This window comes from Nuphar pumila, chromosome 8 (genome assembly GCF_984573655.1).
Source record: "Nuphar pumila chromosome 8, dmNupPumi1.hap1.1, whole genome shotgun sequence".
NCBI classification, from domain to species: domain Eukaryota; kingdom Viridiplantae; phylum Streptophyta; class Magnoliopsida; order Nymphaeales; family Nymphaeaceae; genus Nuphar; species Nuphar pumila.
In genome coordinates, this window is record NC_143256.1 from 10,240,624 (window position 1) to 10,265,593 (window position 24,970).

General features: G+C 40.1%; 1 protein-coding gene and 1 pseudogene across 1 annotated transcript; both read left to right on the plus strand.

Moving 5' to 3' along the window:
- The first annotated feature begins 3,811 nt into the window (after positions 1-3,811).
- On the plus strand, positions 3,812-4,335 carry LOC149829591 (histone H4). The gene has a single exon (XM_090016033.1). It carries the CDS (start codon positions 3,860-3,862, stop codon positions 4,169-4,171), a length of 312 nt encoding a protein of 103 aa, XP_089872159.1. The 5' UTR covers positions 3,812-3,859; the 3' UTR covers positions 4,172-4,335.
- Positions 4,336-5,868: 1,533 nt separating this feature from the next.
- Positions 5,869-24,970, plus strand: LOC149829592 (uncharacterized; annotated as a pseudogene).

Here is a 24,970-nt window from a genome sequence, read left to right on the forward strand (position 1 = left end):
CTTTCGCTATTTCCAGCGAGATTTCCGTCTGAATCCCGCTGAGAATGGCGCATCAAACATGCCCTCAGAGAACAAGTCAAGGATGACGAAATGAACATTAACCATCACTGTGTACAATCTGAAACTTTATATATTCTTTTCTCTCTCCAATATGGTTTACGACATTAGCATGATAGTATTAACTAACATGTGGTCGGATCAGTCCAAAATCTAATCTTGTTTTTGACTTCTAAAAATCAAAAGTTATGACTATTTTTTACTCCAAAATACTATGTTTGTATAGGAATCAACACCAACTCCTTGAAGTGTCAAAACCACCTGAAAACCAAGGAGCAGTTGCAAATAGGGCTGGTAAACGAGCTGAACTAACCGAACAGGGCATGTTCGAGCTCATCTCATGTACCAGTTGATTGAACTCCTGGCTCAGTTCTTGTTCGGCCGAGCCACAAGCTGGCTCGTGTAAAAACATTTTGTATTTTTTATACATGATATATATATATATTTATATTATGCATAATAGTTCATATTTTATGTATAGATTTTCATTCATCTTTATAAATACATATATATATGTATACACTCTTCTTTTTATATGTTATACCTAAAATATATGAAAAAGATTGTACTGCTATTGCAAAATGGTGCACTTCTCGAAATGCTTATCAATTTGGCGAAATCCCCTGCATGTCTAAAATTTTGATTCTTGATTGATTGTTGTGAATTTTGATTCCTGCATATCTAAAATGTCTAAAATTTTGATTCTTGACATTTTTGTCCCTCCACAAATATAGTACCATGTTCGCAACTTGTAAATGTCCCCAAAATGTGTGAACCTCCTTTAACTAAATACTTCCGCATTTATGAATGTCCTAACCTTCACATGTGAATGCTTTCACACATTTGCGAACATTCTCTTGTTTGTGCCCCTTATGTGATTTTAGTAAAAAGAGGTTCACACATTTTGGGGATCTTGCGAATGTCTCTAGAATGTGTAAATTTCCTTTAACTAAATACTCTCATATTTGTGAATGTCCTAACCTTCGCATGTGAATGTCTTTACACATTTGTGAGTGTCTTTCTGTTTGTGCGCCTTATGCGATTTTAGTGAAAAGTGGTTCACATATTTTGAGATTTTTTGCAACTATGTATTGCGAATGTATCAAAATATGTAAACCTCCTTTAACTAAATACTTTCACATTTGCAAATGTCATGACCTTCGCATGTGAATGTCTTCATGCATTTGTGAACGTCCTCTTGCCTTGCCCTTTATGCGATTTTAGTAAAACGAGGTTCATACATTTTGGGGACCTTCGCAACTATGAGTTGCCTCAAAATGCGTAAACTTTTTTTAACTAAATACTCACATTTGTGAATGTCCTCTTGCTTGTGCCCTTTATGCAATTTTAGTAAAATGCGGTTCACACATTTTTGGGATTGTTGTGAAGGTCATACTATATCTGCCAATGTCCCCCTTCCTATGCCCTTATGCATTTTTTGTAGTAAAAAGAGGTTCGCACATTTTGGGGACCTTCACAACAATGAGTTGGTGAACACTGTTCTATATTTGTGGAGGTCTTCATGTTTGTGCCTCTTATGCATTTCTTTATAAAATGAGGCTCCCATATTTTGGAAACATTCACAACCATGAGTTGCAAACATCCTGTTATATTTGTGAAGGTCTTCTGCCTTTACCCCCTTATGCATTTTTATTAAGTAAAAGGAAGGGGACATTGACAGCAATAAGTTGTGAATTCACTGTGCTATATTTGTGGATTAGCAAAAATGTTCTAAAAAAGGTCAAGAATCAAAACTTTGAACATGTGGGGATTTCATCAAATTGGTAGGCATTTCGGGAAGTATCCCATTGTGCAAGGACAATACGATTATTTTTCGTAATATATATAGAGAGTGCGTGTGGTAGCTGCTTAATCCATAGGTACTTAACTAAATTGAAGGTGTGTTGAGTGTCCATAATGTGTGTGATAGACGTTCAACCCTTAAAAGCAGCAAATAGAGGTGCTTTTGAAGCACCTATAAAAAAAAAAAAAAATTATACTGGGTGCGCCTGCAGAGGCATTTAGCAAAAGTGTTACCGTAGGAGGGGTCCGATTCTGTTTTGGCGGAAGAGGAAACTGCAGAAGAGGTGCCACGGCTTCCTCTTCCGTGACATGCAAATGCGCCGTTAAAGTCAGTGTAGTGTGTGTGTGGGCGTGTAATTCTGAGGTTAAACCTTTTGGTTTGAATCTACAAGGACGAATTGACTGATTTATTTGTTTTTCATGGTCAGTAATGTCACAAATCTTGTGATGTTGGATTTTGACTTAGACTCCCATGGCTAATGCAGTTGTCATATAAGTAAAAGTGGCAGTTGTATCCTGTGCTACGCTGAAGGCCAAGGATCGAATCCCTATGCCACAAGGGGCAGCTGTTGTTTTGGTAGGGTTCCGCCTAGGGGTGGCAATCGGGTCGGGTTGGTGGGTTGGTGTGTCAGCATACCTCAACCCGAACCCGACCCGTTTATTAAACGGGTCGGCTGTGGCAAACACTAACCCGACCCATTTAATAAACGGGTAACCCGACCCGCCAACCCGTTTAATAAATGGGTTGGGTTGGGAAAACGGGTTGGCGGGTCGGCAGGTTGACCCACCCGCCTAACCTGTTTATTAAACGGATCAGCCAGATTGGTGGGTTGGCATACCCCTAACCCAAACCGTTTAATAAACGGGTTAGGCAGGTCAACCCGTTTATTAAACGGGTTGGCTTAAGCCCAACCCGGACCCGCCTAAGAGACGGGTTGGTGGGTTGTGTCAGGATTTGCCACCCCTAGGTCCGCCTAACCCCCAGCCTGCCTCTAAAAAAAAAGTGAGTTTGACTCTCATTTGGATGGGGCGATTCGTGAGCAACACCAAATTGAAGGGACTAAAGTACCAAGGCCAAACTGAGTGTTTTTTGATGGAAGGTCAAAGCATGGTGTACTCCTCAATAAGCAAAGGGGTTCGAACCTCAAGGGTTTTGCAAGGTGAAGGCCTGCTAGGTGTGCCCTTTTTTTATAGGCAAGCTGGGGTTAGGCAGACCCCACCGATTACACAACATCCATTGGGTTTTGAACTTGCAATGTCCCAACACATGCTGGCGTGCACTAATAGTTCATACGAAACAAGCTGAGCCCCCGTTGGTTAGGTGTGTTCTCTTGACCTGACCTGAAAACGAAAAAGCAAATGTGAGTTCAGCTAAAAAGTTGAGTGTGGGTCCGGATCTGTTACGTGAAATCGTCGTCCGCTGCTGTCCTGTGTCCCCCCACCAGCCCCACGGAACAGAGGAGGACCGGACAACCCAGGATGTGTGGGAATTTTTTTTAGGGGTGCACGGACAGGGAGGGACAGCACGTTTTGTCCTGTCCGCAGACAGTACAGGACAGGACTCGATGTCTTGTTCACGAACAACCGCGAGTCAAACGGACGATCAAGTTGACCGTCAGATGTACAGAACAAGAAGCAATTGGAGTTGCCCGAAGAAGGTCGATAAAAAACACAGAGACAGAACAAAGAGAAAGCACGTCTGTAGCTCAAAGCCGTTGATCTTTCTCAATCGAACGGTGAACTTAGTATAAAAGGCCGTCGGCACGGATCGACGTTGTTCACCGTCGATTACTCACAATCGAACGGCCAACTCTCCATTGGCAGATGAGAAATAAAAAAAAAAGAAAAAAGAAAGAAGCGTAATCCCCAAATTCAAAAAGCCTTCGGAGTGGGAATCGTCCCGCCGTCCATTATTTAAACAGTCGTTCTGTCTTTTTCTTTGCTTGCAAACAGAGTGAAGAAGAAAGAAGAGGAAAAGAGAGAAGGGAAAGGGGAAGCAATGTCGGGGAGAGGCAAAGGGGGGAAGGGGTTGGGGAAGGGCGGAGCGAAGAGGCACAGGAAGGTGTTGAGGGACAACATTCAGGGGATCACGAAGCCGGCGATCCGTCGGCTGGCCCGGCGAGGAGGGGTGAAGCGCATAAGCGGGCTGATCTACGAGGAGACGAGAGGGGTCCTCAAGATCTTCCTGGAGAACGTCATCCGCGACGCCGTTACTTACACGGAGCATGCCAGGAGGAAGACGGTGACGGCCATGGACGTTGTGTATGCACTCAAGAGGCAGGGCAGGACCCTCTATGGCTTCGGTGGTTAATTAGCGAGGGAGGGACGGCCTTTGGGATTTCTCTTCTCCCTTTCGTGGTGGTCTTTCTCTTTCTGTTTTTTCTTTGGTTGCATGTGGAGCTTTTGATGATGAAATGATGGGTATGTATGAATTCTGAAGTATACATTGTCAATGAAAATTCACGCTTTCTTTTCCTCATGGCTCGTTTGACGGTCTAATCGTGTGCCTGAATTCTGTGAAAATCTCTCTCTCTCTCTCTCTCTCTGTGCTGTTCGCCAATCGAGGGTCCCATTAGACGAGGTGGTTTAGTGTGATTTCTGTTTTGTTTTGGTTGAAGTTGAATAAGATTGAACGAGTAGAGCTGCGCTGTTTTAGATTTGTGGAATCCCATCTGGTGGATTTCTCCTACTTTGATTATATACATAATACATAAGTATAGATTTATGAAAGCGTGGGAAAAAATTTAAATTTTTCTATTTGCCAAAGAATGCTGGCCATGCCCACAAGCTCTCTCCACATCTGGTAGGAGTAATTTGTGAATGTCACCAAGTTGATGAGTTCGAAACCCTGGCTGATGTCCCTTGCTGCAAGGTTGAAGCTGAGTGAACACCTCTGTGGGCGGGGGCTGAACTAGAGGCCAGCCAATATGCAGTAAGTGATTTGGGGGTTCTCTTGGATTATCCAAAAAACTGCTGCCACAGTCGTTAGCATGGCACTGTCTTGTAGGAACCATTAGTTTCTAATATTTTCTTGAACGTTTTGCAGATCAAGCCCTACAGTTATGTTCTATGTAGTTTTAATAAAAGAGAAACATGTTCTGGATTTGTTTTCTTATGATGTAGAACATTAAGAATCAGTGATGCGTTAATGTTGAAACAATTTGACGCAAACTATTGTTTCGGTAATTCTACTAAATCAACAATGTTAAGTACATTTGTCGGGTCAAATTAAGCAGATAAGGCTTACACTTGATTACATTTTGAAATCGATATAAGCTAAAGAGATCACCAATGAAAGTTACTAAAAAAGTAGTAAATAGGTAGTCCTAATAAGGGAGCTGTTAGTGCCAGAGGATTGGTCACAGGCAGGATCATAGTTGATCGAAATTTGAACGTTAAATTGAAGGGATCCTAATTTAGATATAATTATAATCAAAATACCATGAATCCGAATCCAAGTATTATTACATGGTAATTTTGCATTCAGCAAAAACGTGAGCTTCACATGATTTTATTCAGATCATGATATAAGGACCCGAAGAACATATTGACCCCAATCTAACTCCAAATCCGTCCAGAATATCAAAAAATCCTTTTTCAACAAGTAGTTCATCTTTATCCAAGGCCATTGAAGGATTACCATTTGTATTACTTCAATAATCATTCAAGTTATTTCATAAGAGAGTTCTGATTTAGAAAGGGTTCATAATACTCCCATCCCATGATCAGAAAATCATGAACAGGCTCCTTAGCCTTCAGTTTTGGCTTGATGCCCAACGACATCAACACAATTGGAAACGTGGGCCCATTTCATTGGTCCTCAAAACCATGAAACCGGCCCCCCTCTCTGCGGCTGGGACTCTGCCCATTCATCTCAGAACAACGTAAATCAAGGGGAGCCACATACACAAGGGGAAAGGGTAGTGCCTTCCCCCATGCATTTTGGAAAGCAAAAAACAGAGAGGCTAAGAGAGGGAAGGTGGTGGTGATGGTTGTGCAGCCTTCCCCATGAGGAAGCTGTGCCCAAAATTCGACAGAGAAGATGGGCTCGATACAGTTCTTGAGGTGCCTGTACCTGAGGAAATATTCAGCCAGATGGGTGGCTCCCCTAAATCAAATTCCTTGCAGAACGTTAAGACATGGATGAAATGCTCGCATGCTACTGCAGATAGATCGTCACCGCCTGTGTCTGGGGGCGGCAGCTCTGAGCTCCAACTTCTTCTCAATGTTGTTGCCGCTCCATTGATCCCTCTGCCCGTTTAGAACGAGCAGCCTCCTAATGCATCTATCAAAGATCATCCAATCGTATGATTTTCATTTGTTGTTTTGGTTTGTAAATAAGATTGAACGTTCGTGACGTTTCCTGTTCATGCTCATACCATGGACACTTCCCAAGCGGGAAGCACCACATTTTTTTTCAAAACTCGTTTCACTTCTTATATTATAAAAAGTATACAAAATAGATTATTAAGTAGAGGATATTTCAAGATCATTCATTAACCTTTCCTTTTTCTGTTGCAAATAATTTCTCAACTTTTCCACTTAAGAAATAGAAACACATAAACTAGAAATAACATCTATAATGCCAATGATATCATTTTCTTTTATTGAATAACATTCAAACCAGAGGGAACAGAATGTAACTGGGATATGGATGAAATATAATGAAATAGAGCCCCTTTAGGATTATGTGAAATGAGGCATGGAAGAAAGCTACTGCGAAGAAGTTTCGAGAGTTAGGAAGAAGCTTCAGGCTCATGGTCATGGGTTGAGAATGGGAGTTAAAACTCTATGAGATCTAATATCCCATTATTCCTTAGTGGTGCAGCGCCTTTGCTTTCCACTCACTTTCCATTGTTTTCTATCACTTTTTTTTTTGCTTCTCTATGCTTCCAAAACAAATGTCACTTCATGTTCATACTACCCTTTAACACTGATTTCCGCACTTCCGCTTCCAACATCACTTCTCGTGTCCATTTCATATCCTAGAAACTATGGTTATTTTATTTGCATTTTGCTCATAATGTGCAGGAGTCTTCAACTGCAAAGTATATAGTCCAACAATATCTAGCTGCAACAGGTGGTTTGCAGGCAATGAGCTCCATGTCAAGTATGTATGCGATTGGGAAGGTAAGGAGGAGAGCTTCAGAATTCCATCAAGGTGATCAGTCGATTAAGCCAAGAAGTGCGGGTGAGTTTGGGGCGTTCGTGATTTGGGCTAAGGGCCCCGACCTCTGGTCCTTGGAGCTGGTACTGTTTGGTTACAAAATGAGCGCAGGAAGCAACGGGAAGGTGGCTTGGAGGCAGACCCCGTGGCACCAGTCTCATGCTCAAAGAGGACCTCCTGGACCTCTTCGCCGCTTGTTGCAGGTAAGAACCATAGTCTATCACCAACGGGGGCTCCGCCTTTGTTGGAAGGAGCTGTCAATGAACGTCTTACTGTGGTGGGACGTTGCAGGTTCAAAACCTGGTATGTTGAACACTTAATGGTGGGGTTTGCCTAACCCCAGCTTGCCTATAAAAAAAAATCATAGTCTAACCTGCAAGCCCACAAGGGCTCCATTCATCTGGGAGGGGGACATATGAATGTCACTGAGTTGATGGCCCTTTGCTGCTAGGTCAAAGCTAAAGAAAATAGAATTGAGAATATGAAAGAATATTATTGAATTATTGAACTTAACGATATATATTACACACAATCCAAAAGGAATAAACAGACAAGAATAAAAGAATAGATTATGTTTATAACTGTCCTTCATTATCGCTGTATCTTGATAATCGATAGATCTAACACAACATTTTCTTGAGTATCTATAATCCTTGATATCGATAATAGGTTAACCGTAACCTTGATTCTCGATAACAGGACTATAGATAACAAAAGATGTAAAGGATAACCATTTCTATCAAATAAAATATAAAGGATATTGGTAACCATGATTATCAATACCGTTTTCATTGATATCGATAACCATGATTATTGATACAATTTTCATTGAATAAAATGTATGATGCTACTTTTTTGATAAAGTATTTTTAACAGATATTTTTTAAGAAAATCATTCATGTAAATCGTGCATCAAATTATAAAAACCGGTTCACACAAGTGGTGAAGTTCGGGTCAAACTCAGAGAACAGAGAAAAACTTTGTATTCCACAAAAATGCAAGTTTTATTGCCTTTAAAATAAAAGTAAATAACTAATCAATATAAGAGTGCTACCCTCTGCAGAGGGCTCAAAGAATAAAAATAAATACAGGTCTTATTACAAACCCAAATTAAAAAAATGAATAAACCTAAACTAAAAGAAAAGAAAAGGGTTTTCAGTTGCTTGAACTCTAGTCCCTTTGATCTTCACTGTTTATGTTTCTCACACATCTTAATATGATCAGTACTTAAGGGATATCTGAGGGGCTCGAAGGGCCTTTTTTAGGAACCTTAGAGGGCTCTTTAGGAGCTCTTTTAAGGGCTTATCGCACGCAAAATTGCTTCCTTGCAAAATAAAAGAACAAAACACACAAACAAACGAAGAAAACTATGCCAAAATCTAATGTTAGTTTTATAAAAAAAATCAAGAAAACAAGACTAATAAACTATAAACAAACTTTTTAACAAATAACTAAGTAACAAACTAAATAACAACTAACTAATTTAAAACAAGAAAGAAACTAACATGTAACAATCAAATTAACAAACTAACTAATTCTAAAAACAATGAAAACGTGAATCTAACTTAACTAAATCAAAACTTAATAAAGGTTAATTAAATATGAAATAACTAAACAAAGGGTTAATTGTAATTCAAGAAAACATGAACTTAAAAATGTCTAATTAAGGTTTATGAAATAAATTAATCTAATCTACTTGATCATACTAAAAACAACCGCTTGACCTAATGATGAATTCTAGATGAATAATTAATAAAACATGAAAACCCGATTTAAGATATGACTAATTATAACAAAAGAAAAAGTTATTTGACCCATGAACAATGATTATTCTAAACACTAACTGAATGAAAACAGTAATTTTAACTACACCTTACACGTGGAAAAACAAAAAAATCAATTTGAACTATCCGGGCGTCTGGTTTTGAGATAACTCCAAACCATAGATCGATTGATTGCAATAATGGTCTGGGCAAATCAGATTCACGCTAACTCTGAGATACGTGATCTGGTCTGTCTAGATCACCATGATTTTTCGTGAATCTGGTCAGCCTACTTCAGCCAACTGATCGGGTCTCTCTAAAAAAATATATTGCTTAGATCCAGTTAGGTCCGATCATATGATTAGATCAACCGATCTAAAGCTGTGACATGCAATGACTAGATGTGAGAAATTTATTTTCTGTTTTCCATGAACTAAACAAAAGACTATAATCTATGCGTGAATAAATTAAAATGCTAAACTAAAATTCTATTCTAACGACAAGAATGACCAAACTCAATAAAACTAAAAAAATTAAAGGCTAAGAATAATGAATGATCGAATGGATGCAATGAATATTTAATTTAATATGCAGAGAATAAAATGAGAATCAAATTATTCTAGATGCTATGCACATGACGAGAATAAAATATGATGTATGCGATGAGAAAATATTTTTTATGCATGCAATGAAATAAATTAAACTTAATCTAATCTAAATGCAAAAAAAAAACAAATAAAGAGGTGGGGAGAGAAGAAGCAAATCTCGTAGTTTACTTTTGATAGAGAGGTTGAGAAAAAGAAGCGATCTTCCTCCGGTCTGCACGTGCCTCCGACGATGGGGATAAGAAGAAGCCGGCGATAGCAAAGATTAGATGTAAGATGAAACGAAGAAGAAGGAAGAACCGAGGTAGGAACCAACCAAGAACGAAACAGGAGAAGAAGAGAAGAGAGGGAGGAAGGCAGAGGGGGGCATGAATTCTAAGAGGAAAGATACCCTTCTCTATCGAAACAAGGGTTTTTATATTAAAAAATTAGGTCACACATTTTTTTTGAAAAACTCCCTTAAATTTTCTAAAATTCCAAATGGACACTCCTCTAAAAAAGTGTTTAAAAAAAAATACTTCTAAACAAAATAAAATGTTAGTTGAAAACTCCTAAACTAATTAAACTACAAACTAAAAGTTTTAATCTAATCAAAACTCTGTAAAAACATAGGGAAGGTTTTGAATGTACGATTTTTATCTTTATTTTAATTTTAAAGCAGTTTCTCAAAAACATTGACAAAAATGGGTTTTTAATTCATTTTTTTGACGGATCATATATAAAGATATGTCTATAAAATGCTAAAATTATGCATGATCAAATTCTTTCATGCTTATCGTTTGCTAGTCCTTGAGCAAACTGACCCTGAACAAAATGCAAAAACAAACTAACTAAGCAAAAACCTAACTCATTTTTGTAGGAATCACGATTGCATTTAGCATATGCAACAAGCCCTTTAAACCTCTGGGTTACCCCAATGGATGAGTAAGGTCTCGTGAGGGTTTGCACTATTGCTACCCACAAACATCTCTTTTATGTATACATAAGATTTAAATTCAAGAAGCATTAGGAAACTAAGGAGTTTGTTTTCACAAATATTTCATGTCACTACACTTTCAAAACATAATTAGAGTCTTTACATGCCATCAGAGAGTAAAACTTTTTCTTTTACTTTTCTAAATATCATAATCATTTATGCTTTATTCTCAGAAAATTGAATACACACATGTCATTGTTTATTTATCCTCACTTATATGTTTTCTGCATAAGTTTCTAAAAAATTATTTCTAAGTAGTGAACTTTATCTCTATACTCTTGATTTTTTTTTTTTAATTTTCACCTTTTTCATATTTTTTTCTTCTTTTAATTGAGCACTATATCCACTTTCCAGTTTTCATGACCCGTGTAAAGAGCTTCGGGTCAGTGACACTCAGACGAGACGATCTTAGGGCACCAGATACAAAGTATCCCTCAGACATAATTGCTTGAATAACTAGACCTTCTATTTTTATAGTTTTACGTATAACTTTCTTCTTGTCATGCGCAATGTCAACATCTCTTCGACTCTCTATAAAGTCTATGTAACGGGATTTTGAGCCAATGTGTAAGATCCACGATACTTTTAGGGTAATATTATGCGAAGTGCTTTAATAAATGGAAATTTTTTATGCAATTTCGAGAATTTTGAGAATTTCTCATTATTGTACCTATATGGAGTTACGAGGTCCGAAATCACGTAAGTAAAATGTAAATAGCGATTGAGGGAAATCCGTAATTAATTAACTTCTGAAATTTTAAGGGTAAATTCTTAATGTATATATTTAGTTTGACCTCGAATTTGAGACCCAAACGACGAAAAAACCCCATCAGTGCATGTGAATTACTGGAGATCATGTAGCAATAGAACGAGAGTCAAACGAGAGCAATTTTCTGTAAGAGATGGAAAATTTTCTTGAGATGAGCTTTAGAAATGTATTGTATTAGAAATTTGAGATAAAAATATATGTCATGATATATTTTGGTCATAATTATCGAATTTGGTGAATTTTTGTTAAATCGTTTTAAAGATGGTTGGTCAAGGGGTCGACCAAGCCCTTGGTCAACCATTTTTGGTCTTTTGGGGACGATGGTAGCCACGAAGACCAGATGGTCAAGTTGACCAGTTGGAGCTATGGCATTTTCGTAAATTATTAGAATGAGATCCAAAGGGAGGGCCACGATTGGCCCAACTCTTAAAGTAGGTCTCATAATGATGCATGGGGCATCATTATGAGAATGGGGCGCTTTCCAAGAGCTTGTATGGGGCTGCGCCCCATGTGATTTTAAAAAATTCTTGGAAATCCATTCCAAGGAGTTATTGTCAGAGGATTTCTAAGAAGCCTTCTTGATGAAGGGTGCGCCATTCCAAGGGATGCATGGGGCTACGCCCCATGGCACCCATGTAAATTGTTTTAGCCTTTTCAAATCCTAAGGGGCGAGTGGGGGATGTTGGGCGGCTATGGGGGTGGGGGTGGGGGGGGGGGGCGTGATTAACCTCAGCCATTCATCTCATGCAGATTAATCCCAGTCGTTGGTGCCTTAGCCTTGGAATATAAAAGCTTTTAGTCAAAGAAAGAGAAAGATTTGTTCTGGAGTTGGCGAGTTTGGAGCTCTCTCTCTCTCTCTCTCTCTCTCTCCCCTAGCCGTGTGGGGTGTAATCTCCACCATTTTCGTGGAGCCCTTGTGCAACCAAGAACCCATCTCCAACCGGCGTTCCTTCACCATCCGAGCATTAAGGTGAAGCTTCAATTCATTTCCTCTGTTTTCTCAAAGAAAATTATGCATATTGTATATATGAAGCTGAGGAGTCGGACGCATCCATGGATGCGTGACCCTTGGCGGATTAGAGGCTCTAGTAAAGGTGTTTCGTGGTTGAGTACCCACTCTTCCGTTCCATGGAACAAGAAGGGCTCAGATCCATCGACTTCATAGTCGGTTTGATGGTTTGGTTTTTGTTTCAATTTGCTAAACAAAAAAAAAGAGAGAGAGAAATAACAATAAGCAAGGAAATCGGTAGAATCATTGTATAAATTATTTTCCAGTTGGGATGCATAGTGTACTCTGTATTTCTTTTATTTCGTGTTGATGCTAGTCAATAAGATTGGATGCTACACATATTTGGAAATGCACGGTCTTTGTTTCTTTTGTTGGGAATTTGCATGAGTTTTCCTTTTTATGAGAGAATGAACTATTCGCCCTCAGCCCCTTCCCATTGTCATGAGGAAGCTAGGGCCATCCTTTAAACTTTCGTGACAGCTGAAGTTCTGGACTTGACACGGTTGTGGTCTAGTCTAGCCACGGTTGCTCCTCCTCATCTTATTTTGCTTCTCACTCACCCCCCCCCTCCCCTGTTTTTCTTTCCAGTGGTTTTTCCTTCTTGTCTTTGTTTTCCTTTTTTTTTTGTTACGGGGAGTTCGTGTGGTGTGTCCCCTATAGGAACAGACCCAGATGGGTGCACTCTGGCCCGAGCAAGGCTCGATCAGACGCACCTAGCCGCCTTGGCCACTAAGGACTTCCTCTTTCTTGACAAGCGTGGTGAGCCTTTGGGTGCCAACAGTACCTGAGTAGTCTTGCAGCTTTGGGGCGTTGGGTTCAGATCCTGTCCCGAGAGTGGGTCTGGTCTGAACCCTTGGGTTTAGACTAGGGCCACGACATGGCTAAGGTTTGGTCCAGGGGACCAGACCAGTGGCTCTCTCTATTTTTTTTTGTGGTTGCCTTGGCACCCAGTTGCCACCGGGTGCTAGTTGCACTCGGGTAGCGCGCGGGCCTGGGTCCTTGCCTCGGGCTTGCTGCTACTAGGTAGCCCGGTCTGAACCTATATGTTCAAACCAGGGTTAATCTGCAACCGAGTGTCTAGTCCAGAGGACCAGGCCCATTGTTTCCCACGGTTTGCCCCTTTGGCTCTAGTGCGGGTGTAAGTTTGGGTGTCGGGTGCTAATGCACCCGGTTGAGCCAACCGAACCTGATAGACCCTAGTCTGGACTGCACCTCGAGTGCAGTAACTGGACTGAACCCTTGGGTTCAGTCCAATGCCATTGTTGACCCTTGAAGTTGAGTTTTGTTTTGGGTTGGAATACCCAGACCGATCTGCTCACTCTTGCCGCACCACTCCCAATGATCGGTTCACGACAAGGGTGAGTTAGTAGGGGTTTGGTCACATTGGGATCAGATTATGTGGAACCCTACTGGCCGCCATATGAGGGCGTTCATTCCCTTGTTGTCCCAAGATCACTAAGTGATCCGTTAAGATCCTAAAGCATACCTATATGTATATAGATATGTGTATAAATATATATATATACATGTATATATATATATATATATATATGTATATATAATGAGCAAAAGAAAGAATGTGAACTAAACCATGAACATATAGATGTTAGACTATGTGGGTTCGCTTTCCAACAGATTCAGATGGACTTAGTATATTCTTGTGCTATGTTCAAGTGTGAGACCCTTCTAGTCCCAACTTAGCGATTCAGTCATGTCGGGACTTCGTGCCTTGTATCAGTTATTTGGGTAGCCGTACTAGAGTTTGGGTCTGGAGTAAACCTCATGTTTTTTCGGGGTCCTGTTTGGTAGTTTCGGTATGAGTTGTCAGGTGAGCTCTATGCTACCCAAACATATATAAAGTCTTTCATCAGTCTCAGAAATTTCGTCAAACCATCATTTTAGTATCTTTGGGTTCCGCAAGCACGACAACAGACCATGGTAATGCCAATGTTATTCTCATAAGTTGGAAATATCCTAGATTTCATTCTCGACACGTAAGTGTGTCGAATCCACGAATCCCCTTATGGAATTGGTTCCACTTTGTCAACATCAGAGCAAGATGTTTTGCGAATATTAGTAACCCACTGATACATATACGTATAATTGTCCTCGTGATATATTTACATTGTTTCTCCCGCAAGTGCGGTGATCTACCTTGGAAATGCGAATGTAATCCACATACGAATGGGAATATTCAAGATTTCAATCTCAACACATGAGTGCACTGAAAATCATAAATCTTTTCTACAAAAGTGGCCTCGCTATACGAGAATTGTCAAATATTGACATTTGAAGTTCTAACTACTTGAAATTATAATTAGAAGCTTGCATTACTTGTTTCAGCTCAAAGTACTTGTACTTGTGTTTACGTTATGCTCTTGAATTGCATATCTCTTGAAATTGTGGAATTGTACACTCACTTGCACATTCTCATGTAATTGAAATGTGTTTTCCTAAGATATGTGTATGTATCTTTGCCTCTGCTTCATAATTGTGTGATTGACTTGAGAATTTGTGGGTCTTAGTTCGCACCTACACGTAGCACAACTTGACAATAGTACTGCATAGTATGTACCTCGAGAGGTATATTTTGGTCTCGTGCTTGAAGCATTGATGAGTGCACAAGGTGCACAATATACTTGTGATGTACAGAATGACACAAAAACTTAAACACCATAGGGTATGAAAAACACACTGTTGTGGTTATTGAGACTCAGTTGGAGTCTTTGGGCGATGACCCCTTGTTTGTGAGTAAGTTCACGTATGTCTATACCCTAGTAATGAGAAAGATAAAATAATGTTATGATCGCTTTCATAAGTGATGTGCTCTTGTTAGCCGTGTGAGGCTGAGCACGTGGATGGGCAGGCTAATACCTCGTTTGCATACCCCGCGGGGACCATAAGGCATAAATACCTCGAAGGGAGGTATGACTTGATAGATGAGCCTAAGAAAAATAAACCTGCCATGCCCCATTCACAAAATGGTTTACCTTAGAGAGGGTGGATGATACAACCCTGAGTGACTAGTCGTTATTACGACACGTGTTTTGACAGGAGTTGTAGCGTCCTTTGACCTCCAGTCACTCAGAGTTAGGGAGGTCGAGGTAATCTTTTAAGATACCTCACTTCTGTAGTAGTATGGATTGCAATCCTTACCTATGCGAGGGTTTCTCTCAGTTGCGTGTTGCTCATATGAGGTTTACTTGGTCTGTAGCATCCCTGGTTACCATATTAGAAATTGAATAACAGACGTTGGGTGCATGTCTCACAGAATGCGAAGTTTCTTCGCGTACCCGAAGAAGTAATTAGAAGAACTTAAATACTAACCAATCATAGCTAACATACTATAGTAGCTCCCTTTTACTTGCTTACTTGCTTCTGTACTTATTCTGCTTCCCGTACCTTTCTTAGCTACTTGTGTACAGTAGTTGTTTAGTTTCTTGCTTACTGCTTTAGCTTGTTTGCACTTGTTACACGTGCACTTACTTGACACAGGCACATGTATCTGTTGTTGCACATGTTCCATGTTATATACATGTTTCTTCATTGAGAAATAAAGATATGATGTTGTTGATTTTTTACCACCTCGCAAGGGTGCTGACCCCGTTTTATGTGGATGCAGGTGATAAATAGGTACAACGGTGATGTGATGGCACATGGTGGAGGCTTGAGGACCCACACTTAGTTGTAGATCCTGCTCCTGTTTGGTTTTGAAGTTTTTGAGGGGATGATCCCCCTGTTTTGAGAGACTGTTAGATTTGTTATACTTTTGTCTCATTTTGTAGTTAAACTTTGAGTTGTATATTTTGAAACTTGTTGGATATGCATACTTACCTGTGGCCCGCTCAGACTTACGGCCTTGTTACTTAGATACCCTTTTTTCCTTGCTTTTCGTTGTTTATCGTAAAACCATTTCAAAAAAAAATCCCAAAATTTTAAAGGTTTTTCCAAGGTTGGGGTTTGGGGCGCCACACGATGACTCCCAAACCAAATAGTTTTAGGGCACCAGATGTAAACACCTTTCAGGCTCTACTTGCTTGAACAAAAATAGGCCACAAATATCAACTTAGATAAAGAAGTGATTTCCTTTGTTATCCTTTTCAACATGAGAATCAAATACTTCATCTTGTGTCTGAGCCCTGATATTATAGAATATAAAGACATCAAACAACTAAACATATGCTCTTTTTCACTTTTTGAGCTCTTATTTTTTATGTTATTCATTTGCTTAGTTTTTTAAAAATAAAGTTATGCGTAGTCATACTTATGATTCAAAATAAACTCTAACATACATCTACCATCATTTCTTTAAAATCCACATAAGTGACCACGTTTTTCTAGATTAGTGTCATTTTTTTTGTGGGGCTTAAAAATTCTCTAAAATGTTAGATTGTGTCAAGCATTCATATAGGTTAAAACTCATTCTTTAAAATCCTATTTTTTATGAGTTTTCATCAGTGTAGATACATGGATAGAAAGAAAAAATTTGGGTGTGCAAACTACACCCTCTCCCATGCTTGAATGACACTGTCCTCAGTGGCACTCCCCCATGCTTACATGAAACTAGATGAATGCACACTAAGAAACAAAAGACATGCAAGGGAATGAGTAGAAGTCACCTGATCCATGCTATGGAGTCTGTCCTCTTACCTGTAACTCATTAATCATATAAAAAAAGAATGAAATGTAAACATGATCTATCGTACATACTCAAAAATCACGACAGAAAGAAATATGCAAAAGACTATGAAAAACTATGAAATAAATTGGTTTAAATACTAATGGTATAACATACATACACTGCGCAGTGTCTCACACATCAACGAGGTCAATGACCTCAATGTCCTGACTAGTAATGGCCTTAGAAATATAGAGCTTCAGCCGTTGCCCATTGACCTTAAAATTGTTGCCCGTTCATGGGTCCAAGATATCAATAGCACCATGCGGAAAAACTTCTTGTACTATAAACGAGCCATCCCTTCTAGACTTCAACTTCTCTGGAAATAGCTGGAGTCACAAATTGAAAAACCAAACCTTCTAACCAGGCTCAAATTGTTTCCTCAAAATATGCTTATCATGAAAATGTTTAGTTCGAGCCTTGTAGATTTGGGCATTCTCATACGCATCATGACACAACTCCTCGAGCTCACTCAATTGGAGCTTCCGCTCTACGCCAGCCTGGACCATATCAAAATTAAACTTCTTAATCACCCAATATGCTGTATATTTCAATTTCACAAGGAGATGACATGGCTTTCCAAAGACCAATCGGTAAGGAGACATGCCAATCAAAGTCTTGAAAGCAGTCTTGTATGCCCGTAATGCATCATCTAGGTGTTGGGACCAGTCCTTTCAGTCTGGCCAGATTGTTTTTTCAAGAATCTGTTTGATCTCCTTGTTGAAGACCACAACCTGGCCACTCGTCTGTGGATAGTATGGCGTAGCAATCCGATAATGTACCAAATACTTCCTGAGTAAGGAAACAACATGCACATTCTTGAAGTGCTTACCTTCATCACTAATCATAGCTCTCGGGACACCGAACCTACTAAAGATGTTGTGCTTTATAAATCTAAGCACATCTTTGTGATCATTAGTTTGGGTGGCCACGGCCTCGACCCACTTGGACACATAGTCGACCGCCACCAAAATATAAATATAACTGAACGACGCCAGGAAGGGACCCATAAAATCGATGCCCCAAACATAAAAAATATCAACTACTAGAATGGGGAGTAGGAGCATCATATCACGCTTGGAAATACTCCCTGTCTGCTGACAATGTAAGCATCTCCTATAAAACTTATGAGAATTCCAATGCAGTGTCGGCCACCAGAATCCCGATTGGAGGACCTTTGTAGCGGTCTTCCAACTAGAAATATGGCTGCCACAGGCCAAGGAATGATAAAAATCTAAAATGGACTCGAACTCCTCTTCGGGGTTGCACCTTTAAATCATCTGGTCGGGACATAATCTGAACAATTCTGGATTCTCCAAGAAATAATGTTTCACCTGTGCCATAAAATTATCTCTTGTTCTTGTTTTAATGCACAGAAAACTCCCCAGTCACCAAATAGTTGATGATGTTCGCGAACCAGGGCAGATACTTTACATGAAGGAGCTGCTCTTCCAGGAATGAATCATCAATCTGTCCCTAATCAGTGGATGCCTCCACAGTCAGTCTGGACAGATGATCCGCTATAAGATTCTCGCATCCACTCATGTCTCGAATCTCGAGATCAAATTCTTATAACAAAAGGATTCAGTGAATGAGACATGATTTGGTGTCCTTTTTACTCATCAGATACCGCAGAGCGGCATGATACGAGTAAATGATAACATTGGAGCCCAACAAATATGAACGAAACTTCTCCAAGATACACTACAGCTAGCAGTTCCTTTTCAGTAGTCGTATAATTCATTTGGGCCTCGGAAAGGGTCCTACTAGTGTAGTCGATGACATGAGATTTTTGTTCAATCTTTTGGCCAAGAATGGCTCCTACCGCATAATCAGATGCATCACACATGATTTTGAAGGGCACCGACCAATCGAGAGATCGAAGAATGGGAGTTGTGGTCAGGGCCTCCTTTAGAGATAAAAATGCCTTCAGACAGACATTGTCAAAATGAAATGACTAGTCTTTCGATAGCAGGTTACATAACAGTCTAGAGATTTTACTGAAATCTTTAATGAACCATCGATAGAAACTTGCATGCCCTAAGAATGATTGAATATGCCATACTGAGGTAGGTGGAGAAAGTTTGACTATGGACTCTACTTTGGCCTTGTCGACCTCGATCCCTTTCTCGGATACAATATATCCAAGAACAATCCCCTGTCTAACCATGAAATGACTCTTTTCTCAGCTAAGTATAAGATTTGTTTCCATGTATGGTTTCAGCACTCTCGCTAACTTTTGAAGGCAATCATCGAATGAAGGGCCATAAACCAAAAAATCATCCATGAATATCTCAAGGACATCATCCACCATGTGGAAGAAAATTGCCATCATGCACCTCTGAAATGTGGCTGGGGTATTACAGAGCCCAAACAACATTCTCTTAACCGCGAAGGTGCCATATGGACAGGTCAACGTAGTCTTCTCCTAGTGCTCAGGGTGAACGACCACCTGATTATATCTTGAATAACCATTCAGGAAACAAAAATAATGCTGGCTTGCAAGTCTCTCTAGGATCTGGTCGATGAATGGCAACGAGAAGTGGTCCTTCCGCATTGCATTATTCAACTTTCGATATGCATACTCGCCACCCCGTGGTAGTCCTTGTGTGGACGCTCTCTCCTTTATCATTGACGGTGACAGTGAGCCCAGACTTCTTGGAGACAACCTAGGTTGGGCTCACTCACTAACTGTCGGAGATGGGATAGATGATCCCTGCATCAAGCCACTTGACTACCTCCTTCTTCACCACCTCCTTCATGTGGGGATTCAGCCTCCTTTGCATTTCTCTAAAGGGTTTAGTGTCTTATTTCATGATGATCCTATGCATGCAAAAGCAAGGGTCTATCCCCTTGAGATCCACCACAGACCAACCGATCACCTCTTTATGCTCATGCAAAACCTGCAAAAGCTAGTACTTCTGAGTGCCAGTCAGGTCTGTTGAAATGATGGCTGGTAGGGTCCGATCATTTCCTAAGAAAGTGTACTTGAGCGAAGCTGGCAGAGGCTTTAGCTAAAGTTTAGGCGGGCTCTCAATAGAGGGTTTGGCAGGCTGGTCTGCCAAATCCGAGAGGGGCTCAAAGTGCCAGGTCCAATTCAGTTCACTTGACCCTATATCAATCAATCCAAAGCTATCTTCCTCGAGTGATTCATCCTCCACCTTCTGAGGTGGATCACTCAACGTCCATATCAACTCTGCTTCCACGAGGTTCTGAACAAAATCAACCTGGAAAGAAGCATCCGCTCTTGCAGGGCCCATTGCTGCATTGAATATGTTCAACCTCATCTTTTTGTTACCAAATGAGACATCCATTGCACCAGTGCGGAAATTGATGCACACGTTGGTAGTAGCCAGGAAAGGGCAACCTAAAATAATGGTCGTCTGCCTCACATCATCCACTCCCTTCATATCCAAAATAATGAAGTCAATAGGGAAGTAGAAGTCCTCCACCTTGACCAGAACATCCTCAAGAATCCCTTGCAGGACCTTGATAGATCGGTCTGCCATCCACAGAGTCATCGGTGTCGGCTTCATCTCCTTTAGCCTAAATGTATCGTAAAAGAAATTTGACAAGATGTTCATACTTGCCTCGAGGTTGAGCAAAGCATGCTCGACTGTGATGTCTCCTATGACACATGAGATAATAGGAGCCCCTGGGTCCTTGAGCTTGGGTGGAGTTTGGTGCTGTAACACCGCACTCACTTGCTTAGTAAGATAGATCTTCTTTGGAATGTTGGACTGTAACTTCCTGTTCTGCGTACAAAGCTCCTTCAAGAACTTTGCATATGTAGGGACTTGCTGGATGGCATCAAGTAGGGAGAGGTTTATCTGAACATGCTTAAAAAACTCAAGCATCTCCTGCATCTTCATCCTCTGCTTGCTGAATGACTTTGTTTTTTCAAGTGCCTCAGGAAAGTGGGCTTTGGGGATGTAGGATTCGCAAGGCTCAGATAGGAGAGCCCTCTCGCTTTCCTGGGCCGTAATAGGGACCGATTGCTTATAACTTGATCTCTCACTTTCTTCTGTAGCATCCCTCGCTCTATACTCCTTCCCACTCCTAAGGGTGATAACCGCTTGAGCCTGCTCTTGATGGGCATCTGTCATATGCAAGAGCTCCTTACCCCTAGGGTTAATCACCGACTGACTAGGCAGTGTTCTATCGCTTTGCCTGCTTAGCGCCTCGATGAGCTATCCCATCTACGTCTCTAATTTGGCAATGGATTGAGTATGGGAGCTGAGGTTTGCCTTAATATTCGAGAAAGCCTGAAGCATCTTATCCTCGAAGGACTAGCTAGAAGTAGGCTCCTGGGATGGAGGTTGACTAAAGGAGGGTTGGGTTGGAGGGTTGTTGGGTCTCTGAAAATTCAATGGATAACCGCCTTTCCTGGGTTGGTTCTGAGAAGGGATGGGGGGTTGTTGTAGATTTCTCCACGAGAAATTGGGATGGTTTTGCCAACCTGGGTTATAGGTGTTGGAGAATAGATTGTGCACGAGTTTAGTGAAACCTCACGCCATCTGAGCTTGCTCCTGAACAAACTCAGGATACTGTGATGCCACTAGGTAGTCAAAAACATGGTGTGTTGGGCTAGCACAGCGCACACACCTGCACAGTTGGTGAGGGATTTGACACCACTAGGCAAAAGTCTTGTTATAATTCAATCCTTTAATTTGGGTATAGCCCTTGGCTATGAGTCTAGCTTTATACCTTTCAATGGAGCCGTCAAAGTGATATTTAATTTTGTACACCCATTTGCAACCAACAAGGTGTTTGTCCATAGGCAAATCCACAATCGATCAAGTGTTGTTCTCTTCCAATGCCCTAATATCTGAAGTCATAACATCACGCCAATACTGGAACTTCATGGCATAGGAAAAGGTTTTAGGTTATGAGAGTTGAGAAATGGCACTTAAGAAAACACGACTTCCTTTAGAAAAATGATAATAACTTATGACTTTAGACAACTCATGATTCGTGTTCTGGACCTCCTCTCTCGTGTCTGTCGATTGGAGTATGAGAACAACTGTGTAACAATTTTAGTCTTTGAGATGCAATGGTGGTTGACGGGTTCTTTCGGATTTTTGAAGATGAACTTGAGTAGGTTCAGTGGCTTGATGATTGGGAGATTCAGAGTTTGGGTCAAAGTGACTGGGGTTAGAGATCTCATTGACTAGAATGTCACTAAGTTCTTGAATCTCATAAGGCTGAGGTCGAATATGGAAATGGGTAGGGTACACCCCTCCCTTTCATCCGAAGTGTTATGACCTTGAAATGGAAACACGTTTAAATAAAACTTTACATCCCGACTAATAAAAATTGTTTTTGTTTTGAGGTCATACACACGATAGCCTACTTGACCATTTGGATACCCTATGAAAACTCTTTTGCAAACATGATTATCAAACTTATGAGAGTGATGTATGTTATGGGCATAGCACAGACATCCAAAAACACGAAAGTGATCATAAATTGGGTTCTTCCCATGAAGTAACTCATAAGGTGTTTTGCCTATTAACGGTTTGGAAGGAATGCGATTAGTGATATAGGAAACTGTTAAAACGCATTTTCTTCAAAACTTAATGGATAAAGAGGCTTGAAATCTCAAGGCTCTCGCAACATTGAGAAGATCTATGTGCTTGCGCTTGACCATGCCATTTTGTTGGGGGGTCGCAACACAACTATGTTGGTGCTTAATACCCTTTTCCTTTAAAAAATTTTGCATGTCATTCGAGAAAAATTCAGTTCCATTGTCAGAGTTGAGAGTCAAAATCTTGTCGTTGAATTGATTTTCAGCAATTAAAAAAAAATTGATCTGGACTATGGCTTCTGATTTATGCCGCATAAGGTGGACCCATGTGGTTCTGGAATAATAATCCACTATGGTAAAAAAGTATTGTACTCTAGATAACGAGGTGGTTTGATATCCTCCCTATATGTCACAATGGATTAGTTGAAAATGTTTTGACGACGAAATCAACCCTCTAGGTAAATGAAGGCGAGTTTGCTTGGCCATATGACAGATATCACAATGATTGTGAGGAACACAACCACATATAATAGTTTGTAATCTAGCATTTGAAAGATGCCCAAGTCTTAAGTGCTAGATGTTAGAATCAAAGGAAGAACTACTTAAGGAAAAATTATCACCGATCTCAAAAATATAAAGTCCACCATGTCGCTTACCCACTCCAATCTTCCTCTTCGAGAGATGGTCCTGAAAAATTCAATGATCATGATAAAAAAAATGTCACATTTCAGATCTTGGATCAATTTGCTCACAGAAAAAAGATTGAGTTTGAATTATGGGAGGAAAAGAACATTTGAGAGAGAAAATTTTGGTGCCAATAGGACACTACCCATGTGAGTCGCATGTGTAGAAGATCTGTTTGGTAATCCAATAGAAGGGATAATTGTAGGCTTTGAGATGATTAAACTTGACAAAGAATTGGTAATATGGTCTATCGTGCATGTGTCTATGATTCAATTTTCGAGCGATATGGAACAAACAAAGGATGCATCGAGATTACCTGTTAGGTTGACCGCATGAGCTGATTTGGGATTACCTAAATTTATCGCTGCTAGTATTTGGTCAAGTTGTTCCTGGGTAAGTCGTTGGGGACTTTGGATAGACATTGACTTGTTGCCTTCGAAAGTCGCAGAGTTGGCGCTGGCCTGACTCCATTGACGGGCATTGGAGGGTGTACCAGATCGACTAAAAAACTCGTGGAGATGAAGGCATTTTGCCTTAACATGGCCGAGTTTTCTGCAGTCATAACACTTTGGATAAACATGTTTTTGCCAATTTTTATTTGGATCTATGTTGATCTGAGCATTGGATCTGTTTGCAATTGCCGCAACCAATTCTTGGTTAGCCGTGATCATCATGTCGAGGTGTCACCCAAGTGCTATGATACCATGAAAGACAATAGAATTGAGAATACGAAAGAATATTATTGAATTATTGAACTTAACGAATAAGGAGGATACAACCGATATATATATATATATATATATATATATATATATATATATATATATATATATATATATATATATATATATATATATATATATATATATTACACACAATACAAACGAAATAAATGAATAAGAATGAAAGAATAGATTATGTTTACAACCATCCTTCATTATCGCTATATCTTGATTATCGATAGATCTAACGCATACCGTTTCTTTGAGTATCTATAATCCTTGATATCAATAACAGGTTAACCGTAGCCTTGATTCTCGATAACAGGAGCATTAGATAATGAGAGATGTAAAGCATAACCATTTCCATCAAATAAAATGTAAAGGATATCGGTAACCATGATTATCGATATTGTTTCCATTGATATCGATAACCATGATTATCGATATCGTTTCCATTGAATAAAATGTACACGTTAAAATGTACACGTGTATATTTTATCGAGAATTGTTTAGTACTCGCCATAAGCAGGGAACCTCAAGGGTTTTACCAACCGGAGACCAGGGTAATGGGGTTTTCCTTTGTATTATCCCAAAAAAATCAGTTCATCCTTGGTGCAATGGTGAGAGAGAACAGTATATATATATATATATATATATATATATATATGTGTGTGTGTGTGTGTGTGTGTGACAAATCTTGTTTGTAACTCCTTTTGCAGGGTCTTGATCCAAGAACATGAGTGAGCTTGTTCTCTAACGTGATCTGCATAGGAGAGAAGGTAATCAACAATGAGTGCTGCTTTATCCTAAAGTTAGAGGCAGGTGCCCAAACACTAAAAGCATGAAGCAACACCAGCTTTGAAATAATTCAACACACACAGTATGGGGTTGTTTCAGCCAAAGGACAGGTCTCCTCGTCCAATTTTAGGACACCCATTTGCTTAGAATGAAGGGCAAAGGAGATGACACCGTGTTTTGGGAAACCAGCATGGAGTCCTTGATACAAGACTACAGATTTGTTGATGGGATCAATATAGCACATGGTGGTAAAACCGTAGTCTCTTTGTTTAGGTACGGGCAGTCTTCCACGAGCCACAAGACGACGATGGAGGAGACTTAGACTCTTGAAGAGATGGACTTCAACATTTGGGGTTTGTCTACGGAATGCTTCTTGCCTCTTGCAGACCTCAAGAAAGAGGATGGTGATTAG